Source organism: Vigna angularis, chromosome 1 (genome assembly GCF_016808095.1).
Source record: "Vigna angularis cultivar LongXiaoDou No.4 chromosome 1, ASM1680809v1, whole genome shotgun sequence".
Lineage (NCBI taxonomy): Eukaryota > Viridiplantae > Streptophyta > Magnoliopsida > Fabales > Fabaceae > Vigna > Vigna angularis.
Window position 1 is genome coordinate 3556200 of NC_068970.1, and position 18843 is coordinate 3575042.

At 34.0% G+C, this 18843-nt stretch overlaps 2 protein-coding genes and 1 non-coding gene across 3 annotated transcripts; 2 read left to right on the forward strand and 1 right to left on the reverse strand.

Annotated features, from left to right (window-relative positions):
* Positions 1-22: 22 nt before the first annotated feature.
* Positions 23-95, reverse strand: TRNAA-UGC (transfer RNA alanine (anticodon UGC)). Its single transcript has one exon. It is a non-coding gene; the product is annotated as a tRNA-Ala (tRNA).
* Positions 96-1323: 1228 nt separating this feature from the next.
* Positions 1324-2918, forward strand: LOC108337671 (uncharacterized). The gene is made up of 2 exons (XM_017574245.2): positions 1324-2315; positions 2478-2918. The coding sequence occupies exons 1-2, from the start codon at positions 1520-1522 to the stop codon at positions 2585-2587; spliced, it is 906 nt and encodes a 301-aa protein (XP_017429734.2). The 5' UTR covers positions 1324-1519; the 3' UTR covers positions 2588-2918.
* Positions 2919-6291: 3373 nt separating this feature from the next.
* LOC108343793 (kinesin-like protein KIN-12C) lies at positions 6292-18747 on the forward strand. The gene is made up of 34 exons (XM_017582183.2): positions 6292-7031; positions 7105-7260; positions 7889-7972; positions 8074-8193; positions 8279-8392; positions 8497-8589; positions 8695-8855; positions 8940-9014; positions 9136-9223; positions 9338-9396; positions 9502-9565; positions 9718-9783; positions 9879-10037; positions 10153-10257; positions 10428-10663; positions 10750-10819; positions 10923-10967; positions 11052-11110; positions 11535-11586; positions 11685-11741; positions 12203-13940; positions 14064-14137; positions 14268-15566; positions 15652-15759; positions 15958-16118; positions 16336-16420; positions 16514-16588; positions 16751-16990; positions 17453-17551; positions 17638-17712; positions 17789-17847; positions 18026-18137; positions 18214-18321; positions 18396-18747. The coding sequence occupies exons 1-34, from the start codon at positions 6642-6644 to the stop codon at positions 18525-18527; spliced, it is 6618 nt and encodes a 2205-aa protein (XP_017437672.1). The 5' UTR covers positions 6292-6641; the 3' UTR covers positions 18528-18747.
* The last annotated feature ends 96 nt before the right edge of the window (positions 18748-18843 follow it).

Genomic DNA, 18843 nt, shown 5'->3' on the forward strand with positions numbered 1-18843 from the left:
AGAGAAAAATTCAATTAATAGATGGAGATGCGGGGGATCGAACCCCGTGCCTCTCGCATGCAAAGCGAGCGCTCTACCATTTGAGCTACATCCCCACGTTGAAACATTTGAGGAATAAAATATAAATATTATATATTTTTCTAAAAAGAAAATGTTCAGCTTTAAATCTTTTATAATTATATACATGAAAATATTTCAATGGTAATATATCTTTTTTTTTACTGCAGTGTAATAACAAAATAACAACTTTAATAAAAAAACTAACTCTATTAATTTTATTTAAATTTTACCAATAATTAAAATAATAAAATATTTTTTATCAATGGTTACATGTATTTATTAAAAGAAAAATTAAATTTAATATCCAATTATCCCATCTTGAAACGAGTCTTTTTAAACCTACTTTATTAGTTTATTAACTTTATTAGCTATACGTAATTATTGTTTATTGCTAATTGTCAAACATAAAACATACTTAATTGTCCCAATAATTGGTAAAATATAAATAAACTACTAATATTAAAAGTGTTCATATTATTTGTTATTAATTTATTATATTAAAATTGAGAATATATTAATACTTACCTATATAAAGTAATCATCCATTACCTGTATCTTTTTAAGCATGAGAAATAGAAAAGAAAACATCAATTTGAAAATCAGAAGCCTCTGTATCTCAAAATGTAAGCCTATAGGACGAGGACGATTACATATGTAGGTGCCAAATTTTCTTCATCGAATTAATAAATTTGCAGCTCTAGGCCTCTTCCTGCCGCAACATTTTTTTAATAATATTTTAATATTATTTATTTAATTTTATAATTGATTCAAAATTATTTTCAATCAAAAATAATAATAATAAATAATAATGATAATAATAAGCCATACACCATTAAAAAAAATAAGTTTAAATGCTTATTTAATCAGGTTAATTGATGAATTTATGTTTAGTACCCGATTTTAAAAATGAAGATATTGAATTCTTATGTTATGATAAATATATGAATAAGGTCATGTCCATTAAGTTGACAACAAGAACGTTAAATCTAGGCTGACGTGGTTGTATTTTTTTTTTTCTCTCTTCAACTATTCACCTTTTTCTCTCTTTTGTTCAGTTTTTTTTTTATGATTTGTTGAATTTATTTTTTCTTTGTAAATCTTATTCATACACTTTTCAGGAAACTAATATCTTCAATTTTAAAATCGGATAAAAAAAGTATCGTAGAAATATCATTTTATATTACTGCTACAAGTTTTTGCAGTGCATACGCCCAGTATAATAATTGAACAACCACGCATTCCGATGGAAACTAGCAAAAGTGCTTCATTTTTTTCAAGGTGTGGATCCCATCCCAGCCTGTGTCCAACGTTCGAAAAGCCATTCAAACTTACTCGAGTAAATTACGGTCATTTTTGTACACTTTTTTGTGTAAGAAAAACAAGCATTCCAAAGTCACTACTTTTTCTCCTTCCAATCCAATCCAAGCAGTTCTACCATTGCTAGCTTCTGAGTTCTAACATGCAGATGAAGATTTCACCAGAACCATTCACCCTCTTCAAACTGTTCCTGCTAACATTGTCATTACAACTCCAAGTCATTCCCACTCTCACACTCTCCTCCTCCCCTTGCAAAACCTCGTGCGGCAGCATTCCCATAAACTACCCCTTTGGCCTAGAAGATGGGTGCGGTGCACCCCAGTTCAGACACATGCTAAACTGCAGCACTGACTTGTTCTTTCAAACCCCTTCAGGCTCTTACAAAGTCCAATCCATTGACTATGAAAAAAACTCCATGGTAGTCTACGATCCTGCAATGTCCACCTGCTCCATTCTCCAACCTCACCACGACTTCCAAATGACCGATATTCAATCCGCCATAATCCCTCCATCACAGGACACGGTTTTCGTGCTGCTAAACTGCTCCATAGACTCTCCTGTTCTAAACCATTACAAGTATCTCTGCTTCAACTTCGCTGGCCATACGTGTGACGAGCTTTATGGCGCGTGCAATGCCTTCAGGGTCTTCCATTTGTTGACCAACAGTTCCCCACCGTGCTGTTTCACCACTTATGGCACTGTAAAGTTCATGAGCATGAACATATTAGACTGCACACATTATACAAGTGTGATTAACACCGAAAATTTGAAGGGTGTTGGCCCTTTGGACTGGGTTTATGGGATCAAGCTTTCTTTCAGTGTGCCAGACACTGGATGTGAAAGTTGCAAAAAATCTGGTGGGACATGTGGCTTTGATACTGATACAGAAGGCTTGCTATGTCTTTGCTCAAGTTTTGCTAATTCAACAAGGCAATGCGGTAAGAAACTTTGGAAGTTTGCACACTTTATACTAGTTTTTATTTAATCTTTTAAATAAAACTATTCAGACATATATAAACTACTTTATTTGAAAAATAATTATAAAAAAAAACTAATTTTATACTGACTATGATGTCTTTGTTTTTTGTTTTGCATCTTAGCCCCTGGAAACATGATATCGAAAGGACAGAGCAATGTTGTTCTTTGGAGACACTACCTACTAGTTTTGCTAGTTATGGCTTATTTTCAGACGAGGGTGAGACTTGTTTGAGACTTTAATTCTAATTGTTTTCCACTCTTTTGTTAGAGGCCAGAGAGAGTTTGTGTAATTGTGTTTACATTCATAAAGTGTGGTTATTATTATTCTCAATTCTGCGAAATGGCTTACCAAAACAGAAGACATGCACTGCGTTATCTTCATTTTGTTGTTCACGGTGAGCAAAACGGATACTTAGTGAGGGAACATAGTATCTAGGAATGGGAATGGAAAAAAATATGTTAAGTGTTGGTCAATTATGAGGGATATATGTTTTTTATTAGGGAAAATGCTTGGGAAATTTTGTATCCTGTATAATTGCAATTGTAAATGACTTTGTGGTGAAGTATTATTGCACTCGTAAGAGTGAGTTGAACAAAGCTATTCACACTGCACAACGTCATACCTGGTTTCTTGTCATGCTTGTTGAGATTGAACACCCTCTGAATATAAAAAACATAATGATAGACTTTTCACAGAGTTTTGAAAGAATGTGTTGTTAGTAAAGAATAACATTTTTAATTTCTTATTAGCAAATAATGTTTTGAAGTGACCCAACAAATATGACTTATAATGGAGATAAAAAAATAATATTTAATTAATGTACCATATGGTTTAGCCAAAGGTCAACACCGACCATTCAGGTCGTCCTCGTCCTCTTAGGTTATCTTTCCAAATCGTTTTTCAGGTCGTCTTTCTAAACCGTCTATCCAAACTGTCCATCTAGGTCGTCCACCTAAATTATCCTCTCAGGTCATCCATTCAAGTCTAGGTCGTGCCCAATATGACCTAACAGTATGGTCAGATTATCAGGGACAATGACTCATTAAGTCCTTAATGTAGATTAAGATGTTGTTGAGTGGTCATTAGACTAGCGAAAGATAAAAGCTCATCGTAACTAATATAAATAAAGATATCATATATGATTTTAGGAATATTATGCAAAATATATGCATCCCTTGTATTGTATTATTTACTTAAGTATTGAAGTACTTTTCACATATACTCGTCCATAAAACATTTTGAAGTGCTTTGAGTAAGAGACTCAACTTCATATCCGAAACAGTTACTTTTGCATATAAATTTTGAAGAGAAAGTTTTCTTTGAACGAATAGAGTGATAGAGAGTATTATTTAGATTCTTTTTTAAAAAAACATGAAATTTGAAAGGAGTAAACATGAACATTTTATCATTTTGAGTACTCCAAGCTTGTAAGTGAGAGACTCATAATCTCTCCACCTCTAAATGAAAGAATTTATTTTCTCTTTTTATCTTGATTTCTTCGTCTTGCAATTTGCAATACTTGGGAATCAAGGATTGTTTCTAACTTAAAAAAAAACACCGTTGGTTATTATTTATTGTAAATATTTTTTGTTTTTTTATTTTTATGATTTTGTCAATTAATGAATTTACTTGAAAACAAATATTATTTCAATTTAACATAATTCAAAATTTGTCATGTTTCCATATCTTGTATCAAATATCTAATCTATATTTTAGAATGATTTTATTATTTGGATTTTTGGAAATTCTTTGAGTTCTGTAGAAAGTTGTGTGTTGTTTAAATTTAATGTTTGAGATTAGATTTATGCCATTTGAATGAATAAAATTTGTTGTAAGTTATTGATTGTTTGTTAAATAAGTTGTGTTGGAACAAAATATTTAATTGTTAGTTTTGAATTCGATGATATATATATATATATATATATATATATATATATATATATATATATATATATATATATATAGAGAGAGAGAGAGAGAGAGAGAGAGAGAGAGAGAGAGAGAGAGAGAGAGAGAGAGAGAGAGAGAGAGAGAGAGAGAGAGAGAGAGAGAGAGAGAGAGAGAGGGAGGGAGGGAGGGAGAGAGATTAATGTCGACAATAATAATTCAAGCATAAGTTGATTATTAAACAAGCATAAGGTCCTATATAAAATAATATGAAAAGAGAGTAAAAGGCTACGATTATAAAAAAAGAAGAAGAAATTGATTTAAAAGTAATAACCATAAATCAATAAGTATCTCAGGTGAGTAATAAAAAATTCACAATATTTATTAGAAAAGTTATACAAAAGGATGGGTAATTTTTGCTAAAATTGTTTTATGAAAATATTTGCAATTTGCATCATAAAAAATTGTTTAAATTGAGCAACAAAGAATTATAGTCAGCAAAAGTTCTATCTGAGACACTTCATTGTAATTAATAATGTTAACAATGAAATGAACATACATACGGATAGACATTGGATGAGAGATAGATAGATCAATGTTTATTGTAATTATATATTATTGGTTACATATTCATGTAACGAACTATTCTACAAACTAACATTTTAAATAAGTAGTTATAATTTTATTTCAGAAATACATTAAAATATTTAAAGTATTTTTTTAATACATATAAAAAACAAATAAACCATAAACAAAATCAATGAAACACAACCAAGCAATTCATAATTGTTCTAATTTTAACAAAGAAATTTGCACCTTAAAGTTTAACTTTTTTTTTTTATGAACTGTGATATAAAATGTTTACCATCTGTTTTTATAATACATAATAACTTCGTTTCTATTATTTTGTTCTAATCAGTTTCGTTCTTATTACCTCGGTTTAAATTTGTAGGACGAATTGCACATGATTCTACGTTTCTTATTTGAGATTGTAACGTTAAATAGATGTTTATGGCAAAGTAATCCATGCATATATACCTTAGAAAAAGCACGAATATAAGTTCAAATTGACACTCATTACTATATAATTTCTTTCGAAATTTGTAGGCCACTTCTTTTATATATGGTGAAAACAATAATGACACGAAATAACATAAAACTCAAATGTAAATCCCGCCATTACGCATATAAATATTAATTTTCAAATCTACATCAAAAGAGTTTAATTTTACTTTTAACGGGTACTTACTAATTAGTGCATTTCCACTTTAGAACCCCTTTTCTAGGATACACAACTCTTAAAAAGCTGATATTGGAACTGAAGACCTGACTAAGCAAAAATCTTAGGATTTTGAATTCATGTCAAACAAATCCTAGGTCAACATATATTATTAATTCTTTAAACTTGTATTTATTTTTCTTTAAAAATTGGGTTAATGATTGGTTAATATGTACGCTCAACTCAATCAACCAAGCACGCAGTATTGAAATTGCTTATTATTTGCAAGGAATACACATTGGGTGTTGCAGTCTAAGTTACATTTGATTAAAGTCATACGAAAACGAAAACAATAATCGTTATAAACATACTTAACTATCTTTTTTTTGTTGTATAATTTATTTTTCTTACTTAATTCTATCCATCACCTATTAATAAAAGACACAATTAAGTTTCTAAGTTTAACAAAAATACAATACTATAGATATGTCAAAAATTAATAAAATGTATTTTGAAACATAATAATGTGTTCGCGTCCTATGTTGAAATTGAGATTGAAAATTTACCATGAATTTGTTTGAAAATTATACTACGCATAAATTAAAACAACTGACATTGGTTTACTAGCTATTTTACCACTAATTAGATATAAAGTGACCGCAATATTATTACATTTATAAACAAATTAAATGTTTTAAAATATATAAAACCAAATTAAGCTAAATATACAAGAAAGATTTAAAATAATTAACCTTATAAAAATGAGCACACTCTTTGTAAAGAACAACTCTTGATTAAATAAAAGTTTAAACATTGGAGTACTTCAAAAGGAATAAAAAAGTTGTGTAATATTTTTTAAACCACTAATTATAACTATTTTCAGCATCAACGAATTACAATTACTTAACCTTTGCCACCTCTTTAACGTTAGTAGGAGGGAAGTAGAGTCAGGATCCAGCTTCGACAAATCACAGCGTTAAGTGGACCAAGCCAACGAGCTTCGGTTTGAAATTTAAAAGGTGTTTGTGGGTGACGTTAGCAAAAAGAAGCGGTTGAAGGGCACGGCTACAATTTTGGAAAGTTGAATTTGAAATGAGGCGGGTCCTCCTATTCCATCCCGCAGCAGTAGTAAACAAAGGAGCTTGCTGTTGAGCAAATCAGAATCAGAATCAGCTAAAAATGTGGAAGGAAGCTCGAACATCCTTTCGAAGAAACCCTCAAAGCGAAACGAACGAGAACGAATTGGAAGGATGGCAGAACCCTATAAACTTTCCACCTCCTCGAACTCCGTTGAACTCCATAACGGATCCTTCTCAGTGTCAGGAACTCGAACCTGCTCGCCAGCATCGATTTGGGAGTGCAACTCCCAGGCTCTCCGGTAGGGTCGGGAAGCCGCAGTCGGAACCTAATTCGGCGCAGAGCACGCCGGCTAGAAACGCTTCCAGGGTTTCTCTCGGCGGAGGAAGACCGAGTGCGTGCGCGTTGCTCAAGGAGACGGAATTCTGCGTCAACGTTCCGCATTTTGAACTCAAAGACGACCCGTCGTTTTGGACGGATCATAACGTGCAGGTAATTTTACATTCGAACGGATTCCGGACTGTTTTTTCTCACGTCGTTTATGTAACTGAGGTAGCGTTTTCAGGTGCTGATTAGGATTCGACCGTTGAGTAACGTGGAGAAGGTTTCGCAAGGGCATGGTAGGTGTTTGAAGCAGGAAAGCGCGCAAACTTTGGTGTGGCTCGGTCATCCTGAAACCAGATTCACCTTTGATCATATAGGATGCGAGACCTTATCCCAGGTGAGTCTCCTCCACTTTGTCAGAAATACACTATAACGTATACGAACTGCATGTTGTTTCAAATTTTAAAGTGAACGATTTTTAAGAAAGAGGGCTGAGTTGGAAATGGTTTATTTCATATTGCTTAGTATAATTACTTATAAAGCAATCTATATTTCCGATAAGAAGATACATATATATTCTAGAATGTATGGAAATTCGCTAAGTGTGTCGTGTTGTGTGTATATACACAGTAAATATGTTGCGAATTCTGCAAATCCAAATAAAGACTATACCTCTCGGACAATATGAAAAAGAAAATAAAAATCACAATTCTATCGTAAATCACTTCGTATTGGCCACAAATAAGAATACTTTTTTTGCATCCTTTTTTGAGATTAGCCATAAAAAGATAATCGATGGTCATTGCCAATATGTTTCTATATTATGCTACTTTCTAAATATGTCACATGTAGATTTATTAGATTTTTTATAAAGACTTAGATACTTCCTAGACACATGTTAGAGAGTAGCTAAGAGTATCGATATTTGACAATACACGTGTATCTGATGTGGACACATGAATCAAATGAAAACATTGTTTCTTCATAGCTCATTAGTTATTCATTATTGCGGTGAACTGGTGTAGGAAAACCTGTTCAGAGTTGCTGGAGTTCCCCTGGTGGAGAATTGTTTGTCTGGTTACAACAGTTGTATGTTTGCTTATGGTCAGGTAAGTGTGACTTGTGGGGTTTTAGTGTTTTGTTCTTTGCTACAAGCTGTTATGTATTTTTTTGCTTGTTGCTGAAATTGTGCGTGGCTAATTGTCTGCAGACAGGTAGTGGTAAAACATATACCATGATGGGCGAGATTAAGGAAACAGAAGGATACCTTAATGATGATAGTGGGATCACACCAAGAGTTTTTGACTATTTGTTTATGAGGATTAAAGCGGTGTGATATTACAATGTTTGTGTTTTCACCTGAATATACTATTGTTTCAAATGTTGAATTTTCTTACGCATTATTTATGATTTAGGAAGAAGAGAGTAGGAAGTGTCACAAGCTGAAATATAGTTGCAAGTGTTCCTTTTTGGAGATATACAACGAGCAAATAACTGATCTTCTTATGCCTTCATCAACCAATCTGCAAGTAATCCACAATTTATAATATCTAACCTGATTTAAAATTGTTGTTTACTTGTTACTATTAATGCTTTGCATAACAGAGTTTAAAACTCAATACTCTCCCTGTAGCTCAGAGAAGATTTGAAGAAGGGGGTATACGTTGAAAACCTTACTGAACATAGCGTGGAAACAGTTTATGATGTTCTCAGGCTTTTGTTACAGGTTGGGTTTTGTACTCAAATATGTTCACCATTAAATTTACCTTAATGTTTTGTGCTGTGCTTGATCATGTCTAATCTTATCTTCCTCACCTAAATACTTACACAGGGCACTGCAAATAGGAAGGTGGCTGCTACTCATATGAACTGTGAAAGCAGTCGGTCTCACAGCGTTTTCACTTGTATTATTGAAAGCCAATGGGAGAAAGATTCTATGACTCACTTTAGGTTTGCTAGGCTAAATTTAGTAGATTTGGCTGGTTCTGAAAGGTAATAGAATATTTTTCATCAGAATCTTTATAAACCGTTGCAATTTATTTTTCAAAACCAGGCTTGACTTGCACTTTCATCTAGGCAGAAAAGCTCTGGAGCAGATAGTGAACGTTTGAAAGAAGCAGCAAATATAAACAAATCTTTGTCAACACTTGGGTAACTCACTATCACGAACTTGTTTATCAATTTATTTGCTGTTGATATATTTCAGTTGAATCTTAATAAAGTCTATCACAACAATTTGTGTTCAAATGGCTGACCTTAAGTGCTTTGTTAGATTGGTCATAATGACTTTGGTGGACTTAGCCCATGGGAAGCCTAGGCATGTTCCGTACAGAGATTCAAGACTTACGTTTCTTCTTCAGGTTAGATACACAAAGTTCTACAAATTGAGATTGTTTTTTCAGTAATATTACATACAATCTAGTATATAATTTTCTGTAGTAATATGGTTGTACTCTCCAAAACTTTGTATTCAGGATTCTTTAGGTGGAAATTCAAAGACAATGGTCATTGCGAATGTCAGCCCATCAATTTGGTCTGTGTTAACTTTGTTGCTTAAAGTTAAATAGTGAACAACGAGTGCTCCTTGATGTTTCTTTGTTTTCTTATATCATTGATGTCGATTTTTCTTCCCTTGCAGCTGTGCTAATGAAACACTAAGCACTCTGAAGTTTGCGCAGCGAGCCAAGCTTATTCAAAATAATGTACTCACCTATTTAACTGCCTGCATTTGTTTTTTTTATTTTTATTTTGGGGTTTGTGTTTGAATTACACACCATAACGTATGGTATGTAATATTTGTTTATTGAGATAATATATGAATTAATTGATTTTCTTTCACTTACACTAATAAAAGGCAAAAGTGAATGAAGACGCTTCTGGTGATGTAAGTGCACTGCAGTGGCAGATTCAACAATTGAAGGTATTTGATGAAGTTTGAAATTGTGGGAGGTTTTCTACAAAACCATACTGCATCTTAGGGCTGACTTAACTGAGACATGTACTAAACTTGAACAGGGTCAACTGTCCTTTCTGATGAACGATAAATATTTTCCTACCTCGTCAAATTTAGAGCCAAATTCTGAGAAGTTTAGATTGAGTGAAGTGTCAGAAGGATATGACTCTTTGGGAGAAAGAGCAACAGCAGATCACAACCTACTCATTCCAAGCAAAGAGGTCAGTTTACGACAGTTATGGTGAGGGTTTTGTATTATGGGTTGTTATTGTCAAGGGTTATTGCATAATAATTATTACAAGATTCACTGAAAGTTAGAGCTGTTATATCTGGAAGATCAAATGCATGAAAGCTGCTTTGGTTAGTGCCCTGAGGAGAGAAAAAATGGCAGAAACTACAATCCAGAATTTAAAGGCTGAAATAGACCACAAAAATTGTTTGGTAAGTATGTTTTGACTAAAAAATTAACTCTCCGAAAGATATCCATGTTTTAACCTGACTATAATTTTACCAGACCAAAAGTCTATTCCAGAAAAAAATTCAGGGAATTATGTGAATAGGCCCAAATATTTATAACATCATGAACTTAAAGTAATATCATCTTTTGGCAGGTTCGACAAAGGGAAGAGGATATTGAACATACTTCAAGTATGCTGAGGCATTACAAGGAGAAAATCAAACAACTTGAGTTATTGGTAGATGGGAAATTGACAGCTGAGAAGTATCTCATGGAGGAAAACAGGGCTTTGCAGGAGGAGATTCAGTTGCTTAAAGTGAAAATAGATAAAAATTCCGAATTATCAACACTTGCTTTGGAGAATGATAGACTTTTGCGACATCCTCAACTGTAAGCTGAGTGGACAGTTAATATTCTTTAGTCTTAATCTTTTACTGGATACCAATGATTCATTTTACATCAGTTCTTACTACCAGATCTCAAAACACCTATGAGCATGGAGAACGGGAAAGATTGCTGACTGAGTTATCTGAATTGCGTGATCAGGTTGGTTAGATCCCATAATTTGTCACTCCCTCTCTTGAAAGATAAATATCAACTTTCGTCTGGGTTGGATTTCTGATGTTTGGTATTTTTCTTTAATGTTCAGCTCCTTGTCAATCTCCAAGGAAAATTTACATTCTCCATGAAAAATGTAAATCAGGTCCACTTCTTTTATTACTTATGCCATTTATCTGAGATTTTCTGTTTTCACTTGGTGTTCTCTTTGATATTTCAGGATATTGATACTGCACAAGAGCTAGAAGAGTGCCAGAATATGAATTCTAAATTGCTTAGGTAGACAGTTGCCTTAAATATCGTCATCATTATCATTGTTGTTGTTAATGAGATACTTTGTATTCTATCCTATATGTGTATTCTAATAAACGAATTCCTTGATAAGTGCATTCATCATTTGTTAATTTCATCCCCAGGGTCTCCTTGTATGCTAAGGTGTAGCTTCAATGCTAATTTATTGAAGCTGTATTTAGTTTACAAGTTTTTATTGCTTGACTTTTGGCGAGTTAGAACAAGTGAATAGTGCATATATTGTGGAGAACATGAGACTTGTTGTCTATACTTTTGGAAAAATGATTTTGTTTCTTCATTTTCTCTCCATATCATTATTGCAAATAGTCTGTAGTGGGGATACTATTATTGCATTAAAATCCTAAAAACTATTTGCTAGTAGACTACTAACAAATTTCTTTCTTCTTTGCAGAGAAGTGGGTAAATTACAATCAGAGCTGGGAAAATATTTGAAATACAATCAAGTTAAGTCTATACGAGCCTCTGTTTTAATACTGGAAACGCATGTGAAGACATTGCTGAACCTCTGCTTTATCATGTTTAACTCTTTCCATTCTTGCAGGTTCTGAACTCTTTTGACCATCCCAATGAAATTCTAAAGACAGATAAATGTTCATTGGTGAGGAAAGAATAACATGCAACACATTTTTAACTTTTGTTTTTTAGTCTGTTTTACTTATGATGGTGATTTTAACATCAATGCATTTGGTTGCATGTTGTCGTAGTTTTGATCTGGTATTGTCTACTGCATAGGTAGATAGTCAATATGACCAAAATCTTTAGCAATGTCATCACTTGAAATAAATTTAAGCAGCAAAGAAAATAAAATTTCTCAGTAGTGTATGTAAATATAAGAAGATATAATCATCTCCAAAGCAATTTTACTCATGTTGAGCAAATATTCTAATTTCTTAAGTAAACTGTTATTCATTAATGGAAATTCCTGTGGCGAGGGACATTCTAATCTGTATTTGAGAAATATTTAATGGTTAATAGTTTCACATAAGCTCATCTTTGTAGGGAACCGAGTTTCATGTGTGTTTTATGATGAAGTTCATCAGATTAAGTTAAATTTTACAGGCTAGGACAATATCTGTGAGAAGTGATTCTGGAGATGAAGTTCTGTCCTATACACGGGAAGTTAATGACGATGCTTTAGCAAATAAAATTGAAACAAAAACATTGGGAGCCTCGGTAATGCTTGCTAAAGATAATGAATTTAACAGCAACAAAGAGTTAAAGGCAAAGTTAGAAAAAATGGCCAAGGATCTTGAAGAAGTACGGTTACTTAATGACCAATATCAAGAGGAATGGATAATACAATTAACTCAGAAACAGGAGACCGAAAGAATCTGTCGAGAGGTTGAGATGGAGACAACCAATACAATTCTTCAGTTACAGGAAGAGCTTTCCCATCTTCAGTCAGAGTTTGAAGAGAGGTTATGCACCACTGCTCACGAAAATACAGAGCTAAGAGATATTATTGCTGAAAAAGAAAAGGAAATTAAGTCACAGAGTTTAGACTGGGAAAAAGCAATATTGGAACTAACAACCTTCCTTCTGGAAGGCTCAAGATCTCTCAAAGAGGCCTATGGTCAGGTAAAAAGCATTTCTTGTTCATTTCCCCAGGTCAATTCTTGGATTTGTGAGCATGTTGACATGGCTGTCAAAAAGTATATTGAGAAGGAGGAAACAATTCTCCTGCTACAAAATAGCTTGGAGGATGCACAGAAGATGGTATTGGACATGGAGGTGAAATTAAGTTCCTTAAGGGAAGCAACTGTAACCTTAAATGCATTTCAACAGATAGACAAGAAGGAAGACATTGAGGAGGCAATTGAGTTGCAAGTGTTGTTAAATGAGAAGACCAATATGATAAGGATGCTAGAAAATGAAATAAATCATAAAAGCAATCAACTTTGTAAAGCAACTAAACAAGCTGATGCTGCGTTCCTTGTAGCAAAATGGCTCTCTGATAATTATAAGATAGCTCACATGAATGGTGCTGTTCAAGACGTTTCCATTCCTGAACTTGATGTGCAAGGCAAACTTGGAAATTGTACTATTTCTGAGAATCAAGATGTCCTGAATAATTTGATACTAAATGATCTTAAGTCTCAGGTTGAGTTAACTAAACTTGAGGTAATTGAGATGGAGAACGCAATTAAAGCGTCTTTTATTGATACAGAAATACAGACAGAAGCTTTCCAAACTGGTGTTACAGGGCTTACTTCTGCTTACAGGGACTTGATTCAGGACATTGTCAAGGAAACTCGGGACATCAGGAAAGAAATAAGGGATATGAGGATGTATCACACGAGTTTTGAGGGTTATACAGTAGACTACTCAATATCAAATGCAAACAAATGTCAGGAGTTTGTGAACCAACATGACAAACTGCATCAGATAAAAGAGCAACTTCTTGAAGTGAATAGAGGATTGAATGGCATCGGGAGTCTTATTAGCACAGAAGCATATGTTTCTAGCTTACAATTAGTTGATGTTGATGAAGATCTTGTAAATGCTGATGAATTGAGCACTGATAGTTCGTCACTCTCTGATTTGTCAACTGAAATTGAAAACTTTGCTTCTGAACAAACGATAGACCTAAAATCTGAAATATCCGCTGTAATTCAGTCTGATGGTTGCAAATCATCAAATCCAGGAAAGCTCACTGAAAGACCAGTTCTCAACGAAGTAGTAGTGTCTTGGCTGGGTAAAGAATTAAATGCCTCATATGATGGTTTTCAAAGACTGTATCTTTCGTTGTCTGCATTCCTTCGAGAATTGGATGATGGATTCTGTTCTTACTCAAAAGGTATCATTTCACTACTTCCATTTTTCCTTTCATATAAATACAGTTTTTTAAATGTCACATCTATTCGTATTTAGTCATATGAAAAGCAAATAGAAGACTAAATCATGTCGTGGTGAATGACAGAACTGAACAGGGAGGATCTATTTTTCCAGTTGAGCTTGCAGAAAGACGAAGCAGAGAGTGGGAATGACAGAGAGGTATGTAGCTTTCCATTTAGTTGCCTAAATAAGAAATAAGTGACCAATTATTAAGTTTACTGCTTGTTTGTCAAAGTACAAGAATATAGGGCTGTTTCTTACATTCTCTTATTTCTCTATCTCTGCACAGATATTCGGTTATGGGGAGACAAGGCCTGATGATCGTTTCTTAACCAAATTTATGGAAGCTCATGCAACAGTGAAGGAAGCCGATCTTACACTGCATGCATTGACAAAAGCATATGAAGATTCTAAACAGTTGACTGCTATGTGGAAGCACTCTGGTGAAATCTTGATGCTTGAGAGAGCAAGCTTGGAAGAAGAGATTCAAAAACTCAAATCTTCAGTTTGTCACAAAGAAGAAGAGAATCAATTGTTAAAGGACAACATCCATTTCAGTTTGATAGAGATGGCAAATTTGGTTTCTATGCTAGAAGAGCATTTATTGCAAATTCAAACTGATGTGGAGAAGAAGTTTTTGACAATGTATTCTGATATTCTTTTGACTGGGCAGGAGATGCTAGACTTTATGAAAAATATGAGATCATTGGTAGAAGATATTTTCTCTCAGATGGTGGATGGAGGATCTTTATCTTTTGTTCTGTACAATTGCTGTGTAACAGAGCTTGTCAGTAAATTTGCCTATGCCACTATGAACCTTGATTTGCAATCAGCCAGACAAGGGGAATTGCATTATTTGGTAAAAAATTCCTCTAGTGTTGCAGACCCTGTAATTAGTACGGGCAATGCAGGTGCGGTGAAAACAGACGAATGTGTTTTAATCCAGAAGGTGCCTGAGCAGCCAGATTTGCCCAATGTCATATTATATGAAAATATGGCTCTTAGAAAGGAGTTAGAGAGGAAGCAAGTGTTATTAGAGGGCTTACTATTTGACTTTAGGCTATTGCAAGAATCAGCTTCTAACAGCAAGGACATTAAGGATCAGACTGAGAAGTTAATATGTTCTCTTAGCCAAGTTCGGTATGAGCTGGAGACTAAAGCAAGTCAGCTTGATGATATACTGGTTCAGAACAGAAAACTTGAAGGTTCTCTAGTTAATACCGAGAAAGCCTTAACTACGTCCCAATATGAGCTTAAACTTGCTAAAGAATCGATTGAGAAACTTTCTAATCAAAATGTGGAGTTAAGGGAGCTTCTGAAAGATTTATATGCCTACAAAACTGAAGCTGAAGGTAAATTGGATGAACATAGAGAGGTGATTAGAGGTTTGGAAAAAGAGATTACTAATTTGACAGCTTCACTGGAAAACCAATCACTTTCCTTGTTTGAAAGCATTGAGGATGAACTAAACCAGGTAATAATAGAGAGAGACCAACTCCATGAAGAAGTTTGTGTCTTGACTGGTAAGCTTGAGATGGCTTATTCCTTGGCCGATGAAAAGGAAGCTATTGCCATGGAAGCACATCAGGTATGTATGTGCTGATTATTCTTTTACTTTCAAATAATTCTTATTGGTGAAACCACCTTTAGCGGAGCTGAAATATCATTTGTAGGAGTCAGAGTCTAGTAAGCTGTTTGCTGAGCAAAAGGACGAGGAAGTCAAGATTCTGGAACATTCTGTTGAGGAGCTTGAGTCTACCATAAATGTTTTGGAGAAAAAGGTTAGTTTCATGTATGATTCCCTTGTATAAGGATTACGGAAAAGATTTTTGGGAGGTAATTCAAAGTGATGAAGCTTAGTAATTTTATTATTGTTTAATACCACTACTTTTTTCAGTAATATTATTAAGGCTCAATAGGATAACTGAACTGGTCTTTTACATATTAACTTCTTTATGACTTGAATGGAATTGTCATAGGTACATGAAATGGATGAGGAGGTGGGAAGACATCGTTCAATCAGTGATTCACTAAGAATGGAACTCCAAGCTTTGAAAGAGAGATTATTGTTAGTTGACAAATTTCCCAAGAATGTTGATTCAGAAAGCACAAGCGTTCAAACTGATGAGCAGATATCCAGGTTAGAGCTGCTATTCCTTCCTTGATATGTATTATAGTTTATTGTTGATCAACTGTAGGTGTAGATCTTTTTCACTCTCATAACAACCTGATTAGTCGATGAAGTGGATATACAAGATTATAGTGTAAAATAATTTTTACATGAAAAGTTGGTCCAGATTATTTTCCTTTTCTGATTTGATTTCTTCCTTGTTCATCTTTTGAAAACCCTGATGCAGGCAACATAATGAAGTACTGGAACTTCATGAAGCACTAAGTCGGATAAGGTTTCTTGAAAAGGAAAATGCAGAACAAGATAAAGAGGTATTTTTACCAGACTCCCAAGATAATTACAACACATTTAAATTTCATTACCAGACTCCCAGAACTCTGACATTTTTGTATATTTTCTGGAAGATTAAAAGGTGCAAAGAGTATATATCCGAAATTGTGTTGCATGCTGAAGCCCAAGCATCACAGTACCAACAAAAGGTACAAAAATATAAGTTTATGTTTTATCAGCTAATTTTGTGGGTCACATTGAGTTGAAAGCAAGTTTAGTAACAATATTCTTATTTGAATACCAGAAACTTTGTATCATCTTTTATTCTTACATTATCATACTCTTTTGCTTCTTTTATCCGTCTTGGTTAGTACAAGTGCCTGGAGTCCATGTTCCTTGAAGTGAAAACAGAAACATCAAATTCAACGTCAGTGGTACCAGCACCAGAGAAAAATGAGAAAATCTCAGTAAGGACAAGAGGTTCGAGCTCACCATTCAGATGCATTTCAAATCTTGTTCAGCAGATGAATCAGGAGAGAGATCAAGAACTATCGGTGGCTAGGTTACGTGTGGAAGAACTAGAGACACTTGCAACTAGAAGGCAAAATGAGGTCTTTACCATTTTAGACGATTGGAGAGTACATATTAAATCATTTTCATATTATAGATATAAAGGTTGTAGACAATACATGAAAAGAAAAAATAAAAAAATAAAAATGCTGGTCTCAAGAATCTATATTAGAATGTTGTTTAATTGTCATTCATAACTCATCTCAACCTAAACCAATATCACCTTTTGTTTTTTGTTGGATTTCTTTTCTTCGACGCCTTAATTTTTACATGACTTAGTGATGGAACAATGTTTACTATCTGGCTCACGGACTAAGGTTTTATTTTTCTTTTTCTTAAAACAATTTTTGTTAGAGTTAGCCAATAATTAAGCTGCAGGCCAGGTATATAATTTAAGGTATAGGAATAACGGAACTACTTCATATAGATTTTGTAACAGCAGTAAGAAAATTTAGCACAATAATCACTCAATGCATATTGGTCTAAATTTTATAGTGGATCAGGTGTTCGTGCTACAAACAAGGTTGGCCGCTACTGAAAACATGACTCATGATGTCATTCGGGACCTTCTTGGTGTAAAGTTGGACATTACCGACTATGCAGTAAGTTTCAGATTCATTTATAATTGTGGGGAGTTGATGGTTGTGATTTCTTATTGCCTCGCGTTTTTGCTTTTGGTATGTTATAGAATTTGATAGACGAAAACCAAATTGTGAAATTAGTGGAGGAGGCTCAGCATCATAGAGAAGAGTTCTTAGCAAAGGTACGTAGAGTCAAAATCAAGGTGTATACTATATTTTATCACGTGCTTGTCTTAATTACCATCCTTTTCTCATTAGGAAAGAGAGAACCTCGATCTAAGACAGCAGATAAATGATCTCGTTGAAGAAAGAGTGAGGTTAGTATACCTCAGAAACCATGTCTTAGCAATCTGCTTTCCGTGTGTTTTCAATTTGGTATAGCTCATGATTAAGGAGTTCTTTTTCGCAATTAAACTATTTAGATTGGATGATTTAAAACAGCAAAAGGTTCAAAACTTTCATTTCATAATTCCATTCTTCTCATTTGTGACTCAGCTGCATATCGGAACTGAAAACCAAAGAGGCAGATATACTTGCTACTCAGATAGCACTGCAGCAACTACAAGAACGAGATCAGTTGCTCTGTGCACAAAATGAAATGTTGAAGGTATATCAGAAGACATATTTGTGATTTGAGTTTCCCAAAGAATTCAAAAAAATCTTATTGTAACGGTTTCTGGTAGATGGACAAGACCAATCTCTTGAGGAAGGTTGCAGAATTGGATGACGCGGTAAAAACTCTAGTTGGGACACGAAATACCCATCCTCCTCCACAGTCATCAAAGACTAAGGCATGTCTACATAACTTTCTATTTTTGGTAAAGGAACCCTTTTCCTTATGTGCAATTCATTTTGTTGATTACAGGACAAAGGTGCTTTAAATATGGGTACAGTTGGATCCAGTAAAAGGTTGTCTCAACCCGAACGACGTCTTTCTCGTCTTAATGACGAGTCTGTTCGTTTCCGCAAATTTGCTGATAATAATTCACAAGGCTAAATAAGCTAACTGTACATACACTCTTCACACGCACGAGAGAGAAGCATAATTTTGCCAAAGAAAAAATGTACGCATATCCCATTTGTTAGGAAAATAACATTTGCCAATTGGCAAGTGTTCTCCTTTATTATATCCCTCACCTCGGGGAGTAAATTAAGTTCTTATTTGATTTGTATTTGTTCAAGTTTTCAGTTAACAAATTCCAGGTTGTCATCTTCAATTTTCCACCAATGGTATTAGTAGGCTCTACGTTCTTTTTTTCTCCTGTAAAATTTATCATCTGATAACCAATTAATTGTCTCTATCTGATTTACTG

Coding starts and splice junctions, on each gene's coding strand:
- LOC108337671 (XM_017574245.2), top strand. CDS start 1,520: ATGCAGATGAAGATTTCACCAGAACCATTCACCCTCTTCAAACTGTTC. Junction 2,316..2,477: donor TAATTCAACAAGGCAATGCG/GTAAGAAACTTT, acceptor TTTGCATCTTAG/CCCCTGGAAACATGATATCG.
- LOC108343793 (XM_017582183.2), top strand. CDS start 6,642: ATGTGGAAGGAAGCTCGAACATCCTTTCGAAGAAACCCTCAAAGCGAA. Junction 10,968..11,051: donor TTACATTCTCCATGAAAAAT/GTAAATCAGGTC, acceptor TTGATATTTCAG/GATATTGATACTGCACAAGA. Junction 16,589..16,750: donor CATCACAGTACCAACAAAAG/GTACAAAAATAT, acceptor CGTCTTGGTTAG/TACAAGTGCCTGGAGTCCAT.